This window comes from Ceratotherium simum, chromosome 24, assembly GCF_057802395.1.
Source record: "Ceratotherium simum simum isolate JZ-2026a chromosome 24, ASM5780239v1, whole genome shotgun sequence".
Lineage (NCBI taxonomy): Eukaryota > Metazoa > Chordata > Mammalia > Perissodactyla > Rhinocerotidae > Ceratotherium > Ceratotherium simum.
Genome location: NC_141923.1, coordinates 3,148,367 through 3,169,466, shown reverse-complemented (window position 1 = coordinate 3,169,466; position 21,100 = coordinate 3,148,367). Strand labels below are relative to the sequence as shown.

Sequence of the window (21,100 nt, the reverse complement as noted above, 5' to 3'; positions counted from 1 at the left end):
CATGGCTGGAGAAGCGGTGGGTTGGTGTGCGCCTGGGGTCCGAACCCGGGCTGCCAGTAGCAGAGTGCGTGCACTTAACCGCTAAGCCACGGGGCCAATTCAGTGATTTTTTTAAGTTACTCTCTATGTTGGGTAACCACCATCACTAATCTGATTCCACACATTCCCTTTTGAGTGCTTGTGTGATTTTTTTTTTTTTAAACTTTCTTTACCACCATGAGCTTTTTACTCCCTCCTGGCAGAATTTCACATGATAAAACCAGGGGAGGTAAAGTGACCAATATGATACTCTTTCTTTGGCCTTTGCTTTCTTTCTGTTAATTTTTGAGAGGGGGGGAATGTTGTGGTAAAATTTGTCAAACTGTTGAAATTGTATTGCCTGTTAATTAGTATAATGTTTAGTTGTGTGTGTATAATCTCATTGTCTGTGGTCCAAAGAGAGTATAAAAATATGAAATGATCAGGTGGTAGAGATGGGAAACAAGATCATTACATGAAAATTGATAATCTGGTATGCCAAAATTCAGTTTGTATGATCTAGCATAATCTTTAAAGAGTGCTTTTCGAGTCTAACTGGATTAATTTAAAAATTTTTTTATTGAAATATCGTTGACATACAATATTATATTAGTTTCAAATGTATACCATAGTGATTTGACATTTATATACATTATGTGATGATCACCCTGAGAAGTCTAGTTACCATCTGTCACCATACAAAGTTATTACAGTGTTATTGACTGTATTCCCTATGCTGTACATTACATCCTGATGACAGTTCTGGTCTAATTTTTTTTGGTGAGGAAGATTAGCCCTGAGCTAACATCCGATGCCAATCCTCTCCTTTTTGCTGAGGAAGATCGGCCCTGGGCTAACATCCATGCCCATCTTCCTCTACTTTATATGGGATGCTACCACAGCATGGCTTGACAAGTGGTCTGTCGGTCCCTGCCCAGGATCCAAACCTGTAAACCCTGGGCCGCTGAAGATGCGGAGCTTGAACTTAACCACTATGCCACTGGGCTGGCCCTGGTTTTTTTATCTTATAAAATATTCAGTGTAATCAGCATTTCTATTCTTGTCTCAGTGTTAGGTTGGTCTATTTTTCTTGTGGCAGAAGTGTCAAATCTTTTCTATATTTGAGGATTTAAGAAGTTCCTTTGGGCTGGCCCCGTGGCTTAGCGGTTAAGTGCGCGCGCTCCGCTGCCGGTGGCCCGGGGTTCGGATCCGGGCGCGCACTGACGCACTGCTTCTCTGGCCATGCTGAGGCCGCGTCCCACATACAGCAACTAGAAGGATGTGCAGCTATGACATACAACTATCTACTGGGGCTGTGGGGGGAAAAATAAATAAATAAATAAAACCTAAAAAAAAAAAAAAAGAAGTTCCTTTGCCTGCAACTCTAGACAGCCCAGTTAGGTATTACTCTGTTTTCTTATTGGTGAACTATCAGAAGCACAGGGTGTGTGTGTACATGCATGTGTGTGCTTGTGTGCACACACAGCAGCATGGTTATTGAATCAAAGGCACACCTGAGCAGGGTAGAGAGAGCTTGGTTCTGTTCCTGTTCTATAGTTTGAGTTTGAGTCCCTTTAACTGTCTGTTGCTTCAGTTTTTTTTTTTTTTAATATTTATTTATTTATTTTTTGGTGAGGAAGATTGTCCCTGAGCTAACGTGTATGCCATTCTTGCTCCATTTTGTATGTGGGATGCTGCCACAGCATGGCTTGATGAGCGGTATATAGGTCCGCACTTGGGATCCAAACCCACGAATCCCCGGCTGCCGAAGCCGCCTGCGCAAACTTAACCACCGTACCACTGGGCCAGCCCCTGTCTCCTCAGTTGTAAATGGGAATTATAGTAATAGTTGATTGAACCCCCCCACAGACTTTTTTTTTTGTTCTTATAAAACAATACACATATGAAAATGCTCCAGAAACTAAAATGCTGGATAGATGTGAATTCTTATTATACATATTGCCTATTTACTTTTTTGGTTTTGTTTTTATCAAAGTTATATATGTACTTTTCTGTATTCTTTGTATGTAGATTTTATTTATTTATTTAATATTTTATTTATTTATTTATTTATTTGTGTGTGTGTGTGTGTGTGTGTGTGTGTGTGTGTGAGAGGAAGATCAGCCCTGAGCTAACATCTGTGCTAATCCTCCTCTTTTTGCTGAGGAAGACCAGCTCTGAGCTAACATCTATTGCCAGTCCTCCTCCTTTTTTCCCCCAAAGCCCCAGTAGATAGTTGTAGTTGTACGTCACAGTTGCACATGCTTCTAGTTGCTGTACGTGGGACGCGGCCTCAGGATGGCCGGAGTAGCGGTGGGTCAGTGCGTGCCTGGGATCTGAACCCGGGCTGCTAGTAGCGGAGCGTTCGCATTTAACCGCTAAGCCACGGGGCCGGCCCCTGTATGTAGATTTTTAAAAATTAACTATTTTAGAATAGTCTTAGATTTACAGAAAAGTTGCAAAGATAGTAAGAGTTCCTGCATACCTGTACTCAGTTTCTCCTAATGTTAACATCCTACATTACTGTGGTACATTTGTGACAACTAAGGAACCAGCACTGGTACATAATTATTAACCGAACTCCACATTTTATTTGGATTTTATTAGTTTTTCCCTAATATCCTTGTTCTGTCCCAGGACTCTCTTCTAGGACACCCCGTCTCATCACATCTAGCCATCATTTTTCCTGGTCTATGACAGTTTCTTTTCTTTTTTTTTTTTTAAATTATTTATTTATTTATCCCCCCCCCCCCCCCCAAAGCTCCAGGAGATAGTTGTATGTCATAGTTGCACATCCTTCTAGTTGCTGTATGTGGGACGCGGCCTCAGCATGGCCGGAGAAGCAGTGCGTCGGTGCACGCCCGGGATCCGAACCCCGGGCCGCCAGCAGCGGAGCGCACGCACTTAACCGCTAAGCCACGGGGCCAGCCCCGACAGTTTCTTAGACTTTCCTTGTTTTTGATGACCTTGACAGTTTTGAGAAGTACTGGTCAGTATTTTATAGAATATCCCCCAATTTGGGTTTGTCTGATATTTTTCTCATGGTTAGACTGGGGTTATAGGTTTTGGGAGAAACACCACTGGGCCCAATTTAGGTTTCCAAAACTCTTCTACCATCAAACAAACCAAGGCTCCTTGAATTAATTGCTGATTCTAGGGCTGGGGCAGAGAGAATATAATATGAGCCTAGAACATCTTGTAGTGCCAGAAAGTATGGGAGAGCTCAAAAAACAAAGGGATGGGGGCCGGCCCCGTCGCTTAGTGGTTAAGTGCGCGTGCTCCGCTGCTGGTGGCCTGGGTTCGGATCCCGGGCGTGCACCGATGCACCGCTTCTCTAGCCATGCTGAGGCCATGTCCCACATACAGCAACTAGAAGGATGTGCAACTATGACATACACCTATCTACTGGGGCTTTGGGGGAAAAAAAAAAAAAAAAAGGAGGAGGATTGGCAATAGATGTTAGCTCAGAGCCGGTCTTCCTCAGCAAAAAGAGGAGGATTAGCATGGATGTTAGCTCAGGGCTGATCTTCCTCACAAAACAAACAAACAAACAAACAAAAAGGATGGGAGCATATCAGAGGGACACGAGCCAATTGAGAGAGCTCCCACTGGCCAAAGCTGGAACGATTTGAGCAACAAAATAAATAATGTGGTATTTTTAATAATTAGTATTCTGTAGGTATAACCTAAAGAATAAAACACATATCCAAAATCCATATTCATATAAGTGATTAAATAAATGAAAGAAGAGGGACTCTCCCATACAGAAAAATTCCAAATAACTTATACTTCCTCTTCAATTGTTAACTCTCCTCCCTTCCCCTCTGAGTATGGGCTGCACTTAGTGGCTTGCTTCCTAAGGGTCGAGTATGGAGAGGAACCGGTGTATATAATGGAGGTAATCCTACAGTGGGGAAACCTGCTGGGTGATCAAGACTGACCTCCCTAGTTATAAGTCAGGCTGAGAGCACATCCTCTTACTATGTGATGAGAATGGTACATTTTTCAGAGTCAAATACTTTTGTAAGATTTGGTCTCTGCCACTCATTTGCTCCCCTTTTCCTTCTTCCCAGAAGTAACTGTTTTCATTTCTTTTAAGTGAAATTATGATTTTTCCATAATTACCACCATTTCTAAATAACACGCTTATATTGCTACCCGATGAGTTTTCAATTTTTGACTTCCTGCTCTAGATGTTTAGGACTTACCTCTTTCTATAATTTTTTTAAATTAATTAATTAATTTTTTTCCCCCAAACCCCAGTAGATAGCCCCAGTAGACAGTTGTATGCCATAGTTGCACATCCTTCTAGTTGCTGTATGTGGGACGCGACCTCAGCATGGCCGGAGAAGCGGTGCTTCGGTGCGCGCCAGGGATCCGAACCAGGGCTGCCAGCAGTGGAGCACGTGCACTTAACCGCTAAGCCACGAGGCCGGCCCTAGAATTCTAAATTGAAAATAATTTTCCTTCAGAATTTTGAAGGCATTTGTTTGCCTTTTGCTTCCAGTGTTGCTCTTGTAAAGTCTGAAGCCATTCTGATTATTTTAATTCTAGCTATATGATCTCCCTTCTCCCCACCCTGGGAGCGTGTAGGATATTCTTTTGTCACCACAATATTTTTATTTTCTTTAAAAAACTTTTTTTGTAAAGTCCAACCCCTATGCCTAGAACAGTGTCTGGCACAGAGTTGGATCTCAATAAATATTTACTGAGTGAATGATGATACTGTTTTTGGGCTGGTTGGATCTCTCTCCTTCTTTTGGAGGTGAGGGCCTGGCTGCCGGTGCTCCGTGGGTCCGGTCCTGGTGAGGGTTGGCTCCCCCAGCTTTTCTCTCGTGCTGCCTGGCTCAGTTCTTCTTGCAGTTCCCCTGCCACGCTTCAGGGGACGTAGCAGGCATACTTGTCAGTTTAGAGCATCAACCTAACCTTGCTCAGAATCGTCCACTCTAAATGTATCCGTTTCCATCATCCCTAGCAGAAGTTGTTGTAACCCTGAAGATTTCTCTTTTAACCACTGGTGTGTTAAAGTAAGCAAAAAACTCACTCTTGTCATAAAGGACAAGTTATGTTAAAGGACAAATTAAAAGGACAGTTTTAGTGCGTAGTAGGAGCTGTTTTCTATTTTGCATGTTAGCTCTGCTCGGATTACTTCAAAGTAGAGGTAAAGCCATGGGATATGCAAATTAATATTTTTGTCTGGTGTTTTGTTGTGCCTGAATAATGGAGCATTGATGATATTAGTTATTATTGCCATTCATCCCTTTTCTGTTACCATCAAGGTCCAAATCCTTGCCCTTCAAGTTGGAGCATGTAGAGATTTAATTCCTTTCTTTCTTACTCAAGGGCCTAGTTTTTGGTTTCCTGTGTTTCCAAAGGGCAGGTCAGCCCTTTGAAAGGATAACATTGTACTTCCTCACTTCTGCCCTATGAAGGTAGGTTGTAAGAGAGCATGTCTGTTTTTATTGTTTTTCAAGTGGCATTTTAAAAATAAATAAAAAATATTTTATTTTTAGGTTACAAAATGCTACAGGCAGGATTTAATTGAGGGTCCGAATGTGGAGATAAGCTGGGTTCTGATCAGTTCCCAATGTATATGCTCACAGTGTGGTTTGTAAGTGAATGATTGAAGTAAATCCTTGGACATGAGACTCATGTATATTAAAAATAGTATCAAAACCGTTATATTACCGAATAAAAAATTGCGAAGATTGAGTCACTAAAATAATGAAGACAAAAATAGTTCTGAAATTAAATAAAAATAAAAAGCTTTAGGATTATTTTTGTTGTCATTATTTTTTTTTTTTTTTTTAAAGATTTTATTTATTTTATTTTTTCCCCCCCAAAGCCCCAGTGGATAGTTGTATGTCGTAGCTGCACATCCTTCTAGTTGCTGTATGCGGGACTCGGCCTCAGGATGAACGGAGAAGTGGTGCCGCGATGCGCACCCGGGATCCGAACCCGGGCCACCAGCATCGCAGCGCGCGCACTTAACCACCAAGCCACAGGGCCGGCCCTTGTCGTCATTATTTAGGTAGTGACTCTTATAATCTGCAGACACAGTACAGACTTTGTTGAACAGTGGATTTAATAGTTTGACCCTAAGAAGGGCTGCTCATGTTTGCTTCTCTAGGAGCTTGATTCAGATGTTTGATTTGTCAGGTTCTATGTTGGAGATTATGCATTGAGTTCTTTTGCTTTCATGGAGCACATGATGGGACTTTAGAGAGCTCGCTTTTTTTTTTTCTTGGAAATAAAAGCATAATAAACAATTTGCCTTGGTTAATTAGGATAACCTGGGGCCAGATGTTGCATGTGTCATTCAGAGGGGAAGAGGGAAGGGAATATTTTTGGGCCATGTTCCAGGTCAGGTGGGTATCCACGCCACTTGAAAAGTGGGGAGATTGAGGCTCCAAGAGGTCACGTGGTGGGTGAGAGGAAGAAAAAGTGTTAGATTCAGATACACTGGCTGTAAAGCGGCTTCGTGCGTTTATTGAGCACATATTTACTGCATGCCTGTGGAGTGCCAGGCATTGTTCTGGCTGCTTCAGTGTTCCACTGAGTCACCTCAGGGCATACACAGCATAAGAGCTGGAAGAAGGTCTTAGGGATAGTGTGATTTATAGGCTGATAAAGTATGATGTTTGAGTTGACCTAGACTCCCAGTATTTTTACCTTTAGAAATCAATGTAACCTCTACCTTAACCCTTTAAGCTAGGGGCCTGGGTACTTTTGAGCTCTTCACTGTGATGGGCTGCAAAATAGTGTTCCCTCAGAAATGTATTTAGTTTCTTTTTTTTTTTTTTTAATTTTATTTATTTATTTATTTTTCCCCCAAAGTCCCAGTAGATAGTTGTATGTCATAGCTGCACATCCTTCTAGTTGCTGTATGTGGGATGCTGCCTCAGCATGGCTGGAGAAGCAGTGCGTCGGTGCGCGCCCGGAATCCGAACCCAGGCCGCCAGCAGCAGAGCGCGCGCACTTAACTGCTAAGCCACAGGGCCGGCCCCAAGAAATGTATTTAGTTTCTACATCACACTTTAGAAGTTTCTTATTTTATTTTTTTGATGAGGAAGATCAGCCCTGAGCTAACATCTGTTGCCAGTCCTCCTCTTTTTCCTGAGGAAGATTGGTCCTGAGCTAACAGCTATGCCCCTTTCCCTCTATTTTATATGTGTGTTGCCCACCACAGCATGGCTTGACAAGCAGTGCGTAGGTCCGCGCCCGGGATCTGAACCTGCGAACTGCGTGCCGCCAAGGCGGAGCGCACAAACTTAACTGCTATGCCACCGGGCAGGCCCCAGAAGTTTCTTATTTTACGTAAACTTTTACCAGTCTTTTCTTTTAGTTTTCTGCCATTTTATTCATGGAATGCTTTTTATCTTTGCCTATATGCATATAGACCTTTGCCTGAATTTTCTTCTAGTTACTTGTGTTTTTTTTAAACATTTAATTCTTTAATCACTATGTAATTTATTTTAGTGTATAGGGAGGGTAGGAATGCAACTTTAGTTTTTTTCTAAATAGCTGGTTGCCTTAGCACTATTTTTATATAACCCACCTTTGGTTATAATGGCCTAGTTTAGAAATAAGAGAAATATTGAGCAGTATAAATATATATGCCACTGTGTGTTTTCCTCTAAAGAAGTGGCATGTATGGGTATTTTTATATGATGGTGACTTGGGTGGGAGATACGGAAACTGTTATGATTGAGCAGTGCCTGAGGGTAGCATGAGGTGTGAGTTTGGGAAATGAAAGATTTGGAGAGCTCTAGGCCTATAATACAATATTTGAAATGTTGTTTTGTGGATGAGATAGTAAATATATTTTGTGTTTATTTTAGAGGGAAGAAATTGGCTCAGTGGGTAGAAGTTACAAGGAAGGAGATATCAACTCAGCAAAAGGAATCACTTTCTAACTAAATATTGGAGCAGGCTAACAAGGAACCGACTTGTCTTGCAAAGTAGTGAGGCCTGTGTTGTAGGAAGTGTGTGTGCAGATCTTGAGTGGTCCTTTATCAGGGATGTTCCTCATTCCTTAGCTCCACTGATTACTGATTACTGGGTGGCTCCTATGTGCCTGTTAGCCACTGTGTCTGTTGCCTCACCTGTACTCGCCCGTGCTCATAACAGCCCTGCACTGAGGGAGGGCTGCTGACCACTGAGACTCAGGGAAGTTTGGGGCCTTACCTCGTGCCGCAGTGGTGGCCGATGGCAGAGCCAGGCTCTGCACATGGTCACTCTGAATTTAGAGTCCATTCTGTCCATAACACCTGTCGTCTCATTTCTCAAGAGAGCTAGGTGCCCCCCAGAGCATTTGGATTCTCATTAATTTTCTAAGAGTAAGTTAAAAAAAAAACAAACGACAAACTACCGTAAGTGGCTTTTTTTGTGCACATCCAGACAACATCTGTATTCATTATTCTTGTCTCTGGTTAAAGCCTTTACAAGAGTGTGTAGGGCCGGCCCTGTGGCTTAGCGGTTAAGTGCACGCGCTCCGCTACTGGCGGCCCAGGTTCGGATCCCAGGCGCGCACCAACGCACCGCTTCTCCGGCCATGCTGAGGCCGTGTCCCACATACAGCAACTAGAAGGATGTGCAGCTATGACAGACAACTATCTACTGTGGCTTTGGGGGAAAAAATAAATAAATAAAATTAAAAAAAAAAAAAGAGTGTGTAAATATGTATTACTCTCACCAGTTTTGTTACATATTCCTTTAGGAATTAAAATTGGATTTCTTTTTCTCTTGTGTTTTTGGTGAGGAAGATTGGCCCTGAGCTAACATCCGTGCCAGTCTTCCTCTCTTTTGTGTATGGGATGCTGCCACAGCATGGCTTGATGAGTGGTGTGTAGGTCTGCACCCGGATCCGAACCGTGGGCCTCTGAAGCGGAGCACACAAACTTAACCAGTACGCCACCAGGCTGGCGCCTAAAATTGGATTTCTTTAAATATATTTACTTAATTGAGGCATCCCCTCAATTAAAGTGACTGTATTTCTCTTTTTTTTTTTCTTTTTTTGTGAGGAAGATCAGCGCTGAGCTAACATCTATGCCAATCCTCCTCTTTTTTTGCTGAGGAAGACCAGCCCTGAGCTAACATCTGTTGCCAGTCCTCCTCCTTTTTTTCCCCTTTTTCTCCCCAAGGCCCCAGTAGACAGTTGTATGTCATAGTTGCACATCCTGCCAGTTGGTGTACGTGGGATGCCGCCTCAGCATGGCTGGACAAGCGGTGCATCGGTGTGCACCCGGGATCCGAACCTGGGCCTCCAGTAGTGGAGCGCGCGCACTTAACCGCCAAGCCACGGGGCCGGCCCCTCTTATTTGGTTTTGATTTTTTTCCCTGCACATAAGTCCTACCTTTTATGGTTTTCTAGTCCTATTTAAACCCTCTTATTCCTATTTAAACCCTCGGCCCCTTGCCCCGTTTTCTTCCTTTACATAAACAGAATTGCCCTCTCTTCCCTTCTTTTCAGCCACCACTATAACCTGTAGAGGTATCCCACTGACCATCTTTATAATTGGACAGGATTTAATGTTAGGTAGATGTAATTTACTGTCCATTCATGCCCCAAGAGCTTTTATTTTCTAGAGGTGGTTTGAGTAATGAAGTTGAAAGAAAAGAACAAACGTTGCATCATCTGGAAATAATACATAAATGCTTCTCTGCCAAAGGTGGAGAAGGAAGCCTTTATTTTTATTTTCCTGTTTCTTTAGGGATACCAGTTTTGGAGATCCCTCCCCATCACTTGTAGGAACCTTAAGCAGTGCTCAGATCAGCACTTTAATCTAATGGTGTTGAATCCTGTTCATTGGAAGCTGGTCCTAAAGTATTTTGTTCATTCATTCAGCAAATATGTATTTAGCATTTACTGTGTGACAGGCTGGGAATGTAGTGCTGAACAGGAAAAATGAGGTCCCTGTTCTCCTCAAGTTTCAGTGGAGTTGGAACTCCACAAGCTGAATAAATAGATAACACATCTAATAATAATACAGACTGTTAGGTGGAGGAGTTGCCCCTGTCTTTTGTTGTTTTCTGGGCTCTTTGTGGTATGGAGGTGGATTTCTAAATAGTCCTACAGACAGCTTCTAAATTTCCAAAGGAATTTAGTCTTCATATTTATCTGAAAAAAATCAGTTTTCCAGTGTGAAACTGGGGGCACAGGGACTAACATAACCCTGTCATCAACTACTTGTAGCCTTCACCCCAAATCCTGGAATGTGTAGTCTTTATCTGCTGCTTCAACACTGCTTACCTTCATCCAGCGTTTTATCAGTCCATCCATTCACCAGCTGGTCTGTGAGGGGTCAGGAGCAGTCCTAGGTACTGTGGATTCAGTGGAGTACAAGATCAAGTCCCTGCCTTTTAGATAGAGCTTATATTCAAGGGGATATAAGACAATAAAACAAGGAAGATTTCAGGTAGTGGTAAGCGCTCTGAGGGAAATCACGCTGACGTATAATCTGACTTCCATCCCTGTCACTCTCCTGAACAGGCTTTCTTAATTATCCTTTTTCTTTTTTTAAACTTAATTATGGGATTTAAAAACATACACAAAACTAGAGAGGATAGTAAAAGAGCTGTTGCTCAGCTTCAGCAGTCATCAGCCAATACTGTTTCATATGCCCCTTTCCCCTGTCCTTGTTCATTCTCACTGTAGTATTTTATTTTATTTTTTTAATTTTTATTTATTTATTTCCCCCCCAAAGCCCCTGTAGATAGTTGTATGTCATAGCTGCACATCCTTCTAGTTGCTGTATGTGGGACGCGGCCTCAGAATGGCTGGAGAAGCAGTGTGCCAGTGTGCGCCCAGGATCTGAACCCGGGCCGCTGGCAGTGGAGTGCGCGCACTTAACCGCTAAGCCACGCGGCCGGCCCTCACTGTAGTATTTTGGAGCCAGTTCCAGACACTGTGTGATTTCTTCCTGGTGGTCTCTCGGCCAGTCTACTCCAGTAGGCACGCTTCACCCTTGTCCCTGAGTCTGTCTGGCATTGATTACCCTGCTCACTCATGTCCCTTTTTTACCGTGTTTCAGACGGATCTAGTCCTTTTCCGGCTACTCTGATTGTTCCCCTGTGCCTTTGCTGGTTTTCTTTCTTCTTCCGACTGTGACCACTTCTCACTTCTCTGGTAAATATGTCACCAAAAATTTACTGTCCCTTCTGCATTTCATCAAGGAAAAAAAAAGCTTGCAAACATTCAGAGAAAATTTTGTTCACTGATGCTATGTGTTTTGGAAATGCCGTTTGGATGTTTTGCTGCTTTTAATCATTGGCATTAATTTCAATTGCTGTCATTTCTTCCATAAAAAAGAATTGAGACATAAGCCAGGAAAGTAATTAAATTGGTCTGCAAAGGAAAAACAGAAATAGTACAGAATATAGTATTTCATGGTAATAAATCACAAATACACATTTATTATTCACTTATAAAAACATTAATTTAAAAGTCTTCACTTGTGTATTTTATTAAAGATGTAACGTAAATTAAACCTGTAATGAGATGTCTAATTTTTTTCCTTTTTCCATTCTAGAATGTATGACAGCATGTCCACAATGGTGTATATAAAGGAAGACAAGTTGGAGAAGCTTACGCAGGATGAAATTATTTCTAAGACAAAGCAAGTAATTCAGGGGCTGGAAGCTCTGAAGAATGAGCACAATTCCATTTTACAAAGTTTACTTGAGACACTGAAGTGTTTGAAGAAAGATGATGAAAGTAATCTGGTGGAGGAAAAATCAAACATGATCCGAAAGTCACTGGAAATGTTGGAGCTTGGCCTGAGTGAGGCACAGGTATAAGTGAGATTGTCTCAGACATGAACACGAACTTGACAGTCTGCAAAAATGGAGACTTCATTTGAAATATGCAGTTTAATTAAACTAGAGAGAAGATACTTAAAGAAAAACAGAGATGAGCTTATATGTGTGTTCTGTATGTTATGGAAATGATGATTGATTTGGGCATGTCTAAATTTTAAAAAGCAGAGCCAAAATAGAGGTATCCCTGTGTGGCGTTAGGATTTGATTTGGCTGTATATATCAAAAACAAACAACAGGGGCTTAAACATCATAGCTGTGTGTAAAACAAATACTGAGCTAGGCTGTCCCTACCTACGGACAGGTTCTGTAGCTGCATGGTTGTCGGGGATACCCAAGCCCCTGCCACCGGGTGCGCTACACCTCAGCTCGTGAACTTAGACAGAGCTCCAGCTGCAACCATGTGACCTGGTTCTATGACAGGGAAGGGACAGGAAGGGCATGCCTCCTCCCTTTACTTCCTCGAACTTGTGCACAACACTCTGCTTACATTTCTTTTTTTTTTTTTAATAATTTTATTTATTTATTTATTTATTTATTTTCCCCCAAAGCCCCAGTAGATAGTTGTATGTCATAGCTGCCCATCCTTCTAGTTGCTGTATGTGGGACGCGGCCTCAGCATGGCCAGAGAAGCAGTGCGTCGGTGCGCGCCCAGGATCCAAACCCGGGCCACCAGCAGCGGAGCGCATGCACTTAACCGCTAAGCCACGGGGCCGGCCCTCTGCTTACATTTCTTTGGCCAGAGCTGGTTCCATGGACATACCTAGTTGTGAGGAGACTGGGGAATGTTGTCTTGCCCCCTGAAAGTTCTGGGTTCTTAAGCCTAAGGAAGAAGGGAGAATGAATATTGGCCAACAGCTAATAGTCTCTGCAATACCCCGAGACAAGATTGCTTTATGTACTTGACTAAACCTTTGTTTCTATCATGCTAGACATAGAGATGAAAAAATTGGAAACATCTAGGTGTCTCCAACTTCCCAATAACCTTTGGCTCTGCCAACATATTTTAGGTAAAATTAAATACACTAAAAATCAGCTTCTTTCTTTCTTAGCTTTCTTCTTGTATAGTGAATGAATGAAGCAGAAGTGGGGCTGCCGGATTACCAATTTCTGCTTTCACTCAGGAAATCATTCTGTACCAGAGTGACTGTCCGTACCCTGGTTTCAGAGTTCTTCATCCTAACCATGTTACAGACTCTAATTGTAGAACTTTGACTTTGACTTTGGTTATGACGAATCTGTTATTTTGCAAGTTCTGTTGTTGAAAAGCAATATGAATATGAACTTCCTTTTTTAGTTTGGCAGATATTAGGGTTAAAAAAGAAGGAAGAAAAAGTCCCACCTTCTGGAGTTTCAGGTTTTACACCTAGGAGGGTAATAAAGAGGGAAGGACAGGTATATGGTCTAAAGAGAGAAGAGAATAAAACCAGCTTTTCCCCGCAACTCGTTGTGCTCTTATACTCTCAGGAACTTGCTGTGGGCTCAGGCAGGTCTGTCCCTGCAGCTAATTGGTGCGTACAGGTAGCGTCCAGCTAATTGGTGCATACAGGTAGAGTCCTGGGGCAGCCACCAGATTTTATGATGTGAACCTAAGTTGATGAATGCATCAGTGCGTTCTGACTCTGAGTGTTAGCTACAAAGATTTCCTCTCTTACCTTGGAAGACAGAAGAAGATTTGTCTGCCTTCCCTTCCCCAACTCCACCACCAACCCCTCACAGAGTGACCTGCACTCTGTACACAGGTGCCTGCATGTGCACACGCTGTCACACGTGGAAGATGGGTCTATGAGAAATTATGTTGGACCCGTCTAGATAGGAAGTAAAAAAATAGAGTTTTGTCAGAAGAGTAGCTGTGTGTCCATCGCTACTCCATGTGACATGGTACTCTCAAATAGGAAAAAAAAAATGTATATTTTTTGTAGATATTATGAGCATGTGATATTCTTTATCATGCCCCGTTAATGTAGCCTGTGACTGATGGGTGAAAATAGAAGTAGATGGCCAATTGTAGTTACATGTACTTTGGAGAACGTATCTGCAAATGTAAGCTAGAGCTGCAACCACAGAATGTTTGCATAGATGGGTGGTAATGTTTGTTGGACAGAATACTGCAGTGCTGTAAACGTTTCTGTCTGTCTAGGTTATGATGGCTTTGTCAAATCACCTGAATGCCGTTGAGTCAGAGAAACAGAAACTGCGTGCACAGGTTCGTCGTCTGTGCCAGGAGAATCAGTGGCTGCGAGATGAATTGGCCAACACGCAGCAGAAATTACAGAAGAGTGAGCAGTCTGTGGCTCAACTGGAGGAAGAAAAGAAGCATCTGGAATTCATGAATCAGTTAAAAAAATATGATGATGACATTTCTCCATCCGTAAGTGGTTCTGTAGGAATGCGGGATTGACAATTACCATGTTACATTTGGTAGATTGTTTCAGTAAAGCTGTCATTGTTTTCCTCTCCCCTCCAGTGATTGCACTTAGTAAGACCAAGGATTGTGGGTCTTGGGACTGAGTCCCTGGGCAAGTCGTATAAGTTCTCTTTGCCATGTTCTTTTCATGTGTGTTTTTTAGAAAATGGTCAGAAAGTGTAAAAATACTTTGTAAATATAAGGTACAATGCAAAGAGGCACCATTATCTTCAGCAAGGTTTGCCCCAGCTTGAGATCTCCTGCACATCTAACCCATTGCAGTCTGGCTTCCATGCCCATCGTGCTGCTGGAACTCTTTTCCTTCAGGTCAACAGTGACCCAATCCGATCATCTATAATCCAGACTCCGGACTAACTGTGTAGTTTGTGATGCTGTGGATCTTGACTTTCTCTTTGAAACTCGTTTTTCCCTGCCCCCAGCACACCACTTGGTTCTCCTGCTACCTCGCTTGTGCCTCCTTCTTGGGCTCTCTTACCAGCTTATCTTGTGGTTCCTGTAATGTTGGGACTCCCCAAGGACCTTGGTTTTTTTCCTTTTTCTGTTGGCTTTTTTTGGATGTTCATCCCAGTCTCAATTATTTTTCATTCATCATTTATTTCTGATTTGCTTAACTTGTTTCTTAAAATAACTTTTTTTATTTTGGAATAATTTTAGATTCACAGAATAGCTGAAAAGATAGTAAAGAGAATTCCCATATACCCTTCACCCAGTTTCCACTAGTGTTACTTACATCTTATATCACCATAGTACATGTCTTAGTCAACTTGAGCCACTGTAACAGGATACCATAGGCTGCATGGCCTAAAAAAACAGACATTTATTTCTCACAGTCTGGAGGCTGGCAGTCTAAGATCAGGGTGTCAGCCTGGTTGGTCGGGTTCTTGGTGAGGGCCTCCTTGCTGGTTGTGTCCTCACGTGGTCTTCCTTGGTCCATGAAGAGAGAGAGAGAGAGATCTAGCATAAGGACACTAATCCCATTGTGGTGGCCCCATCCTCATGACCTCATCCAACCCAAATTACTTCCTAAAGGCCCCACCTCCAAATACCATCACGTTGAGAGTTAGGGCTTCAACATATGAATTTTGGGGGTACACAAACATTCAGTTCATAGCAGTATATATGTTAAAACTAAGAATTTAACATTGCTACATTACTATTAACTAAACTACAGCCTTTATTTGGGTTTCATCAGTCCTTCCACTAGTGGCCCTTTTCTGTTCTAGGATCCGATCCAGGAGTCCACATTGCATTTTGAGCTAACATTTTTTTAATGCCTACATGGTGCTAGGCGTGTTCACTACATAATCTACATACCAGTGAGTTCCACATTTGTGTCTCCAATCCAAACCCTCATCCTAAGACTATTGGTTTAGTCTTGTGCATTGTACCAGCGAACCTACACCTACCCTGTATCTTAGTCAGCTCGGACTGCCATAGCAAAATACCATAGACTGGGTGGCTTAACAGACAGTTATTTTCTCACAGTTCTGGAGGCTGGAAGTCTGAAATCAGGATGTCAGCGTGGTTGGTTTCTGGTGAGGATTCTCTTGGCTTGCAGGCAGTCGCCTTTTTGCTGTGTCCTCACACGGCGGGTGGGGTGGGGAAAGAGAGCTTGCTCTCTGGTGTCTCTTATTGGGGCACTAATCCCATCATGAGGGCCTCACCCTCAAGATCTCGTCTAAACCTAATTCCCTCCCAAAAACCCCATCTCCAGACACCATCACATTGGGGGTTAGGGCTTCAACATATGATTTTTGGGGGCCACAGTTAGTCTATAGCACCCTGTTTTATTAGGCTTACTGTATTTCTCTCTTGCATCTTTAGAGCAGATGCCGCTAATTGTTTGGATTTAAAAGATATACTGCCGTAGGTTCCTGTGGGGATAAGAATGGACATGTTGATCAGCCAGTGATTCACCTGGAATACTGGATAACTGAGCAGGGGAAGCTGATTTCGTAGAATCAGAAACTTACAAAACTCTTTATTTTGAAAAAATGTCTAGCTTGGAGAAGAGATAGAATGAGCTAACTCTGCCTCCCCTTTCAGGGTGTACATGTGAGTGATTATTTCTTCTGAACCACGTTAGAGTAGGTGGCATACCTCATGCCACTTTCCCCTACTGCAGCTGGGTGCATTTCCCTAGCATGAGGACATTCTTCTGTGGAATCCAGGGCCAGGGTCAGATTCAGGAAATTTAACAGGGCACAGTGCTTCATCTACTCTGCAGTCCATGTGCACTTTTGCTAACTGTCTCAATATAATTCTTCATAGCATTTTTTTCACTGCATTTGAGGATCCAGTTCAAGATCACATACTGCACATAGTTGTCTTGTCTCTTTAGTCATCATCTTTCACCTGGAACAGGTCCTTTCCAAAGAAAGAAAAAAAGTCTTGCTCTTTTATGACATTGATATTTTTGAAGAGTACAGGCCAGTTGCTTCCTCGATCATTCCTCAGTTTGGGTTTGTCTAATGTTTCTTTGTGAGTATATTCGGATTATGCATCCTAGATAGGAATATTACAAGAATGACCATGTGTACTTCTCAGATTATCCCTTCCAGAGGCAAACCCCAGGGCGAAGCTAATCTCTCACCTGGTCAAGCTGTTATCTGTTTTCTCCATTGTGTAGTCACTATTTTTACCCCTGCACTAATCAGCGATCTGTGGGGGAGACGTGAGTCACAGACTTTTAAAGCTGTCTTGCGGTAGAGCTGGTGGTTGGGGAGAGGGGGGAATCTACAGTTCTGTGGCGTTCAGAGATGCACCATTTTAATCTGTTTTTACATATTTGGTTTCGAAATACAATTTATTTTTATTAAGGATTTCCCTGCTCTATTTGAACTTCCTCAGAACACAGGTGAAGAATCTAAGGCATAGAGAGGCCATCAGGGTTTGTCTTGCCACCCTGGCCTGCATTTAGTATTTTGAATTCTAGTCTAGCAAGCTTTTTATTACTCTCTAAATTGATGGATAAGCCAAATTGTGGATAATACTTTATTTAATCTTAAAAACGGACCATCTTTTCTTTTTTTTGTGAGGAAAATTAGCCTTGAGCTAACATCTGTGCCCATCTTCCTCTACTTTATATGGGACGCCGCCACGGCTTGGCTTGACAAGCGATGCATCGGTGCGCGCCTGGGATCTGAACCTGCGAACCCCGGGCCACCGAGGCGCAGTGCACGCACTTAACCGCTATGCCGGTCCCCGGACCATCTTTTCTCAGATTTTTAATTAAAATGAAATTTATATCAAAGACATCCAGTACAGGATTTATAGTATTCGTAAGACTAAGATTGTCCTGGGTTGGTTTTTAGGAGGACAAAGACACTGATTCCACCAAAGAACCTCTGGATGACCTTTTTCCAAATGACGATGACGACCCTGGTCAAGGAAGTAAGTGAGGGGAGTAGTGGTTAAATGCAGCATACAAATAAGGTGGTTTGTCCTCTTGGGATATAATTGTCATAATTAGGGGCATCTTAGTGGATACAGCCTGCCTTGCAGGAGCACTCAGATTGCCTTGTGTTTCTCAAAAGTATTTCCAGTGGTTTTCTTGTTGGTATATAGTAATAAGTTAGACCAGCCCCTGGCAGACAGGGGTATGCACAAACAGTTCAGGCATGGTCTGTGGATTCTTACAGAGTGAAAAAGGCAGAATGAGTTTCCCTGGTGCTGAGAGCAGTCTCACTGCACCGTTGTGGGGCCTCACGAGACCCCCGGCAAGTTACTGTTGTTATGCTGCTTGCCTAGGGAGTTCTGGACAGGTTTCTGTAGTGTGGGGGCCACGTGCCGATCTGGACCAAAGCTAGAGAAGAAAAATTTAATTAAATGATGTCATCTGGATAATTTTCTCTAAACATGTCTGAAGTGAAACTTTCTCTTTGTAGTCCAGCAGCAGCACAGCAGTGCAGCAGCGGCCGCCCAGCAGGGTGGCTACGAGATCCCGGCGCGGCTGCGCACCCTCCACAACCTGGTCATCCAGTATGCCTCGCAGGGGCGCTATGAGGTTGCCGTGCCCCTCTGCAAGCAGGCCCTGGAGGACCTGGAGAAGACTTCTGGCCATGACCACCCGGATGTGGCCACCATGCTGAATATTCTGGCCTTGGTGTACAGGCTAGTAGTTTTCATGTTATCCTCTTAATTTTACCTAGAGACGATATTTTTAAAGAGCTAACTCTTAAAGTATATTTTTATAAACCTGTATAAGCTACTTTTCAAGTCTTATTATCCAGTTCTCTTCAAACAGTCGGGGGTTAAATTCAAAATATTTAGCAAGCTCTATGGCCAGGGCATCACCTGGTGGGACAGACGCTTCTTGGAAGCCCTTCATTCAGCCTTTCTAGAGGAGCCCACACACACCCTTCTCTCTGGCCAGACTAAACTCGTGATTTTTTTCCACAAGACTCTGTGCACTAAGTTTCTCTTGTCCAGAATAGCTTTCCCACTATGCCTGCCTGCAGCCTTCCCACCTTTCTAGGGCCTTGTTAGTGCTCTTTCCTTTGTGAATTCAGGCTTCCACTTGCCCCTTGCCCCTGTTGTACCCTCATAACCCTTTATCTCTGCCTCTTATGGCACTTGCTCATTATGCTGGGCATCGGGTTGTTTGAATTTTGTTCCGTCTTCTCCTGGAATATTGACTCCTTTAGGTTGAGGACCAGGTTATCTTTGTGTCTCTGCCTCTCATATTACTGTAGCGTGTTTCCTACCATAGAAGCCCTTTGTAAACATGTTGAATGGATTTAGTTTGCCCTCATGGCATCAGGAAATGTTATGTTGCTCGTGTCTTCAGCTGAACTAACCTGAAAGAGAGCGATCATAGTGAGCAGATCACGGTGAGTAGCTGAGGAGGGAGAAATAATTCACACAGTGGGATTGGTTTACTGTGGCCTTTCCAGTTTTGTGGGTTTTAGTTAACTGCTTCATTTCTCTTCATTGGTTTGATTGTTTCAGTTCAACAAACATTTTTTGAGACTCAAGTATATGTATGACTTTAGGCAGGTTCTATGAGGCCCTAAAGAGGAATACATAATTCCTGTTCTCAAGGAGAAACCACAACACTGAACTTGAAGTCAGGAGAATTCAGTTTGTATCTCTGCTAAATGGGCACTAGACACAGGTGGTTTTTCAGAGCCCTTAACTTTTCTGAGACTCAGTTTCCTCATATCTAAAATGGAGGTGTTATAATACCCACTGAGAGGGCCAAGGGAAGGATTGTAGGGGATGTGACACATGGTATTACCTGGTAGACGTGAGATATTCAAACAGCATTATCTAAATCTGTTTCTAAAGAAACTTATAAGCCTGTTTAGAAAATAGGCTCTTTACATTCATATGTAATTACAGAAGCAGGGAGACTGTGGTGGTGTTTTTTTTAATTTATTTATTATTATTTTTAATTTTATTTATTTATTTATTTTTTCCCCCAAAGCCCCAGTAGATAGTTGTATGTCATAGCTGCACATCCTTCTAGTTGCTGTATGTGGGACGCGGCCTCAGCATGGCTGGAGAAGTGGTACGTCGGTGTGCGCCCGGGATCCGAACCCGGGCCGCCAGCAGCGGAGCGCGTGCACTTAACCGCTAAGCCACGGGGCCGGCCCTGTGGTGGCGTTAATAAAATAACACAGAAGCGTTCATGGAACAGAAAGATTCCTTCTAGCTGAGGGACTTAGAGAAGGATAAATGGAGGCGTGGGAGCACTTTCCGGGGCCTTGAAGGGTGGCTAGGATTTTTGGTAGTGGAGATGGGAAGGGCGTTGGGTGTTTTGGAGCATACTCCTGAATCCAGTTTGGAAAAGCTCAGTGACGCCTGAAGAGCAGTAAGAGGTGGGGCTGGAAGGGGCTGGGCCTGATCAGAGAGGCTTCTCGGGCTGTGCTGAGGGTGCCTGTGGGCAACAGTGGGCTCCGAGTTGGGTCTTAGGAGTTAACTTTGGTATGATGCACAGGACAGAGTGGAGGCCGGAGCCTGGAGTCAGGGCGGCCAGTCAGGAGGCTTGCAAAGGGTCTTGGGGGTATGGAGATGGGAACCTGAGCAAGGATAGGGACAATGTAGAGGGAAAGGAGAGATAATGGCTCCATGAAGAGAAAGGGTATACTACAACCATGGAAGTAATTTCTTAAAAAAAAGACACACAGTAAAAGAAAGTAAGCACCCTTAACGCTTATTAAAATGAGATCATGCTCTGCAGCTCTGCACTTTGTTGGCAGCACAGTCTTTTCGTGACTGCATAGTACTCTGTAGGGATATTCCTGAAATTTTTTCACTGTTTTCCTGTTGATGGACACTTAGGTTGTTTGCAAGTTTTTACTGTTATGATTGTAGGAATTCCTTAGTCACAGGTATTTGCATTTAAAATCTTGATAGATTATGCTAAATTTCATTCCAAAAATTAAAAAAAAAAATTGTATGCCTACTAACAACATGAGAGTTTCTGGCTAACAGTAAATACTCATATTATAAATGAGTTAAATAAAAAACACACGTAGAACATACCTGGGTTTTTGTTGTACCTAAGCAAGCGTGGTGGTACACTTATCACTGTGTTGGGTGCTGGGATGTCGGTGACCTCTCTTCAATCTTGTGTTTGTCCTTAACGCTGTAGCATGAGAGTTTACTCAGTCAGTAAAAAGTTTGAGAAAAAATTAGTAGCTACATAGATATTCATGTTCATATTCAATATTGCATCCTACAGCTGTACCGTAACTCATTATTTCATCATTCTTGTATTAAGGGACATTTAATTGTAAGCTTTATGGGGGCCATCAATATTATACTGATGAACATCTTTCTAAGTTTTGTTCAAGATTTTGGATTTTTTTTTTTTTTAGGCTCAATTCCTAA

The 21,100-nt window shown here is 42.8% G+C and overlaps 1 protein-coding gene across 26 annotated transcripts in view; it reads left to right on the top strand.

Annotated features, from left to right (window-relative positions):
• The window catches only part of KLC1 (kinesin light chain 1), a 66,228-nt gene that overhangs the window by 10,418 nt on the left and 34,710 nt on the right, over nucleotides 1–21,100 (top strand). For 24 of the 26 annotated variants that reach the window (XR_015556036.1, XR_015556040.1, XR_015556039.1 and 21 more), the window contains exons 2-5: nucleotides 11,550–11,811; nucleotides 13,976–14,206; nucleotides 17,578–17,656; nucleotides 18,151–18,376. Coding sequence is in view for 21 of the 26 variants with exons in the window: in XM_087447867.1 (XP_087303993.1) it covers nucleotides 11,551–11,811; nucleotides 13,976–14,206; nucleotides 17,578–17,656; nucleotides 18,151–18,376 (797 nt within the window). In the remaining 5 variants the exon portion in view is untranslated. Of the gene's footprint in view, nucleotides 1–5,430; nucleotides 5,451–11,051; nucleotides 11,147–11,549; nucleotides 11,812–13,975; nucleotides 14,207–17,577; nucleotides 17,657–18,150; nucleotides 18,377–21,100 lie in introns of those variants that run through there. The other 2 variants (XM_087447856.1, XM_087447857.1) reach the window with 2 other exon arrangements.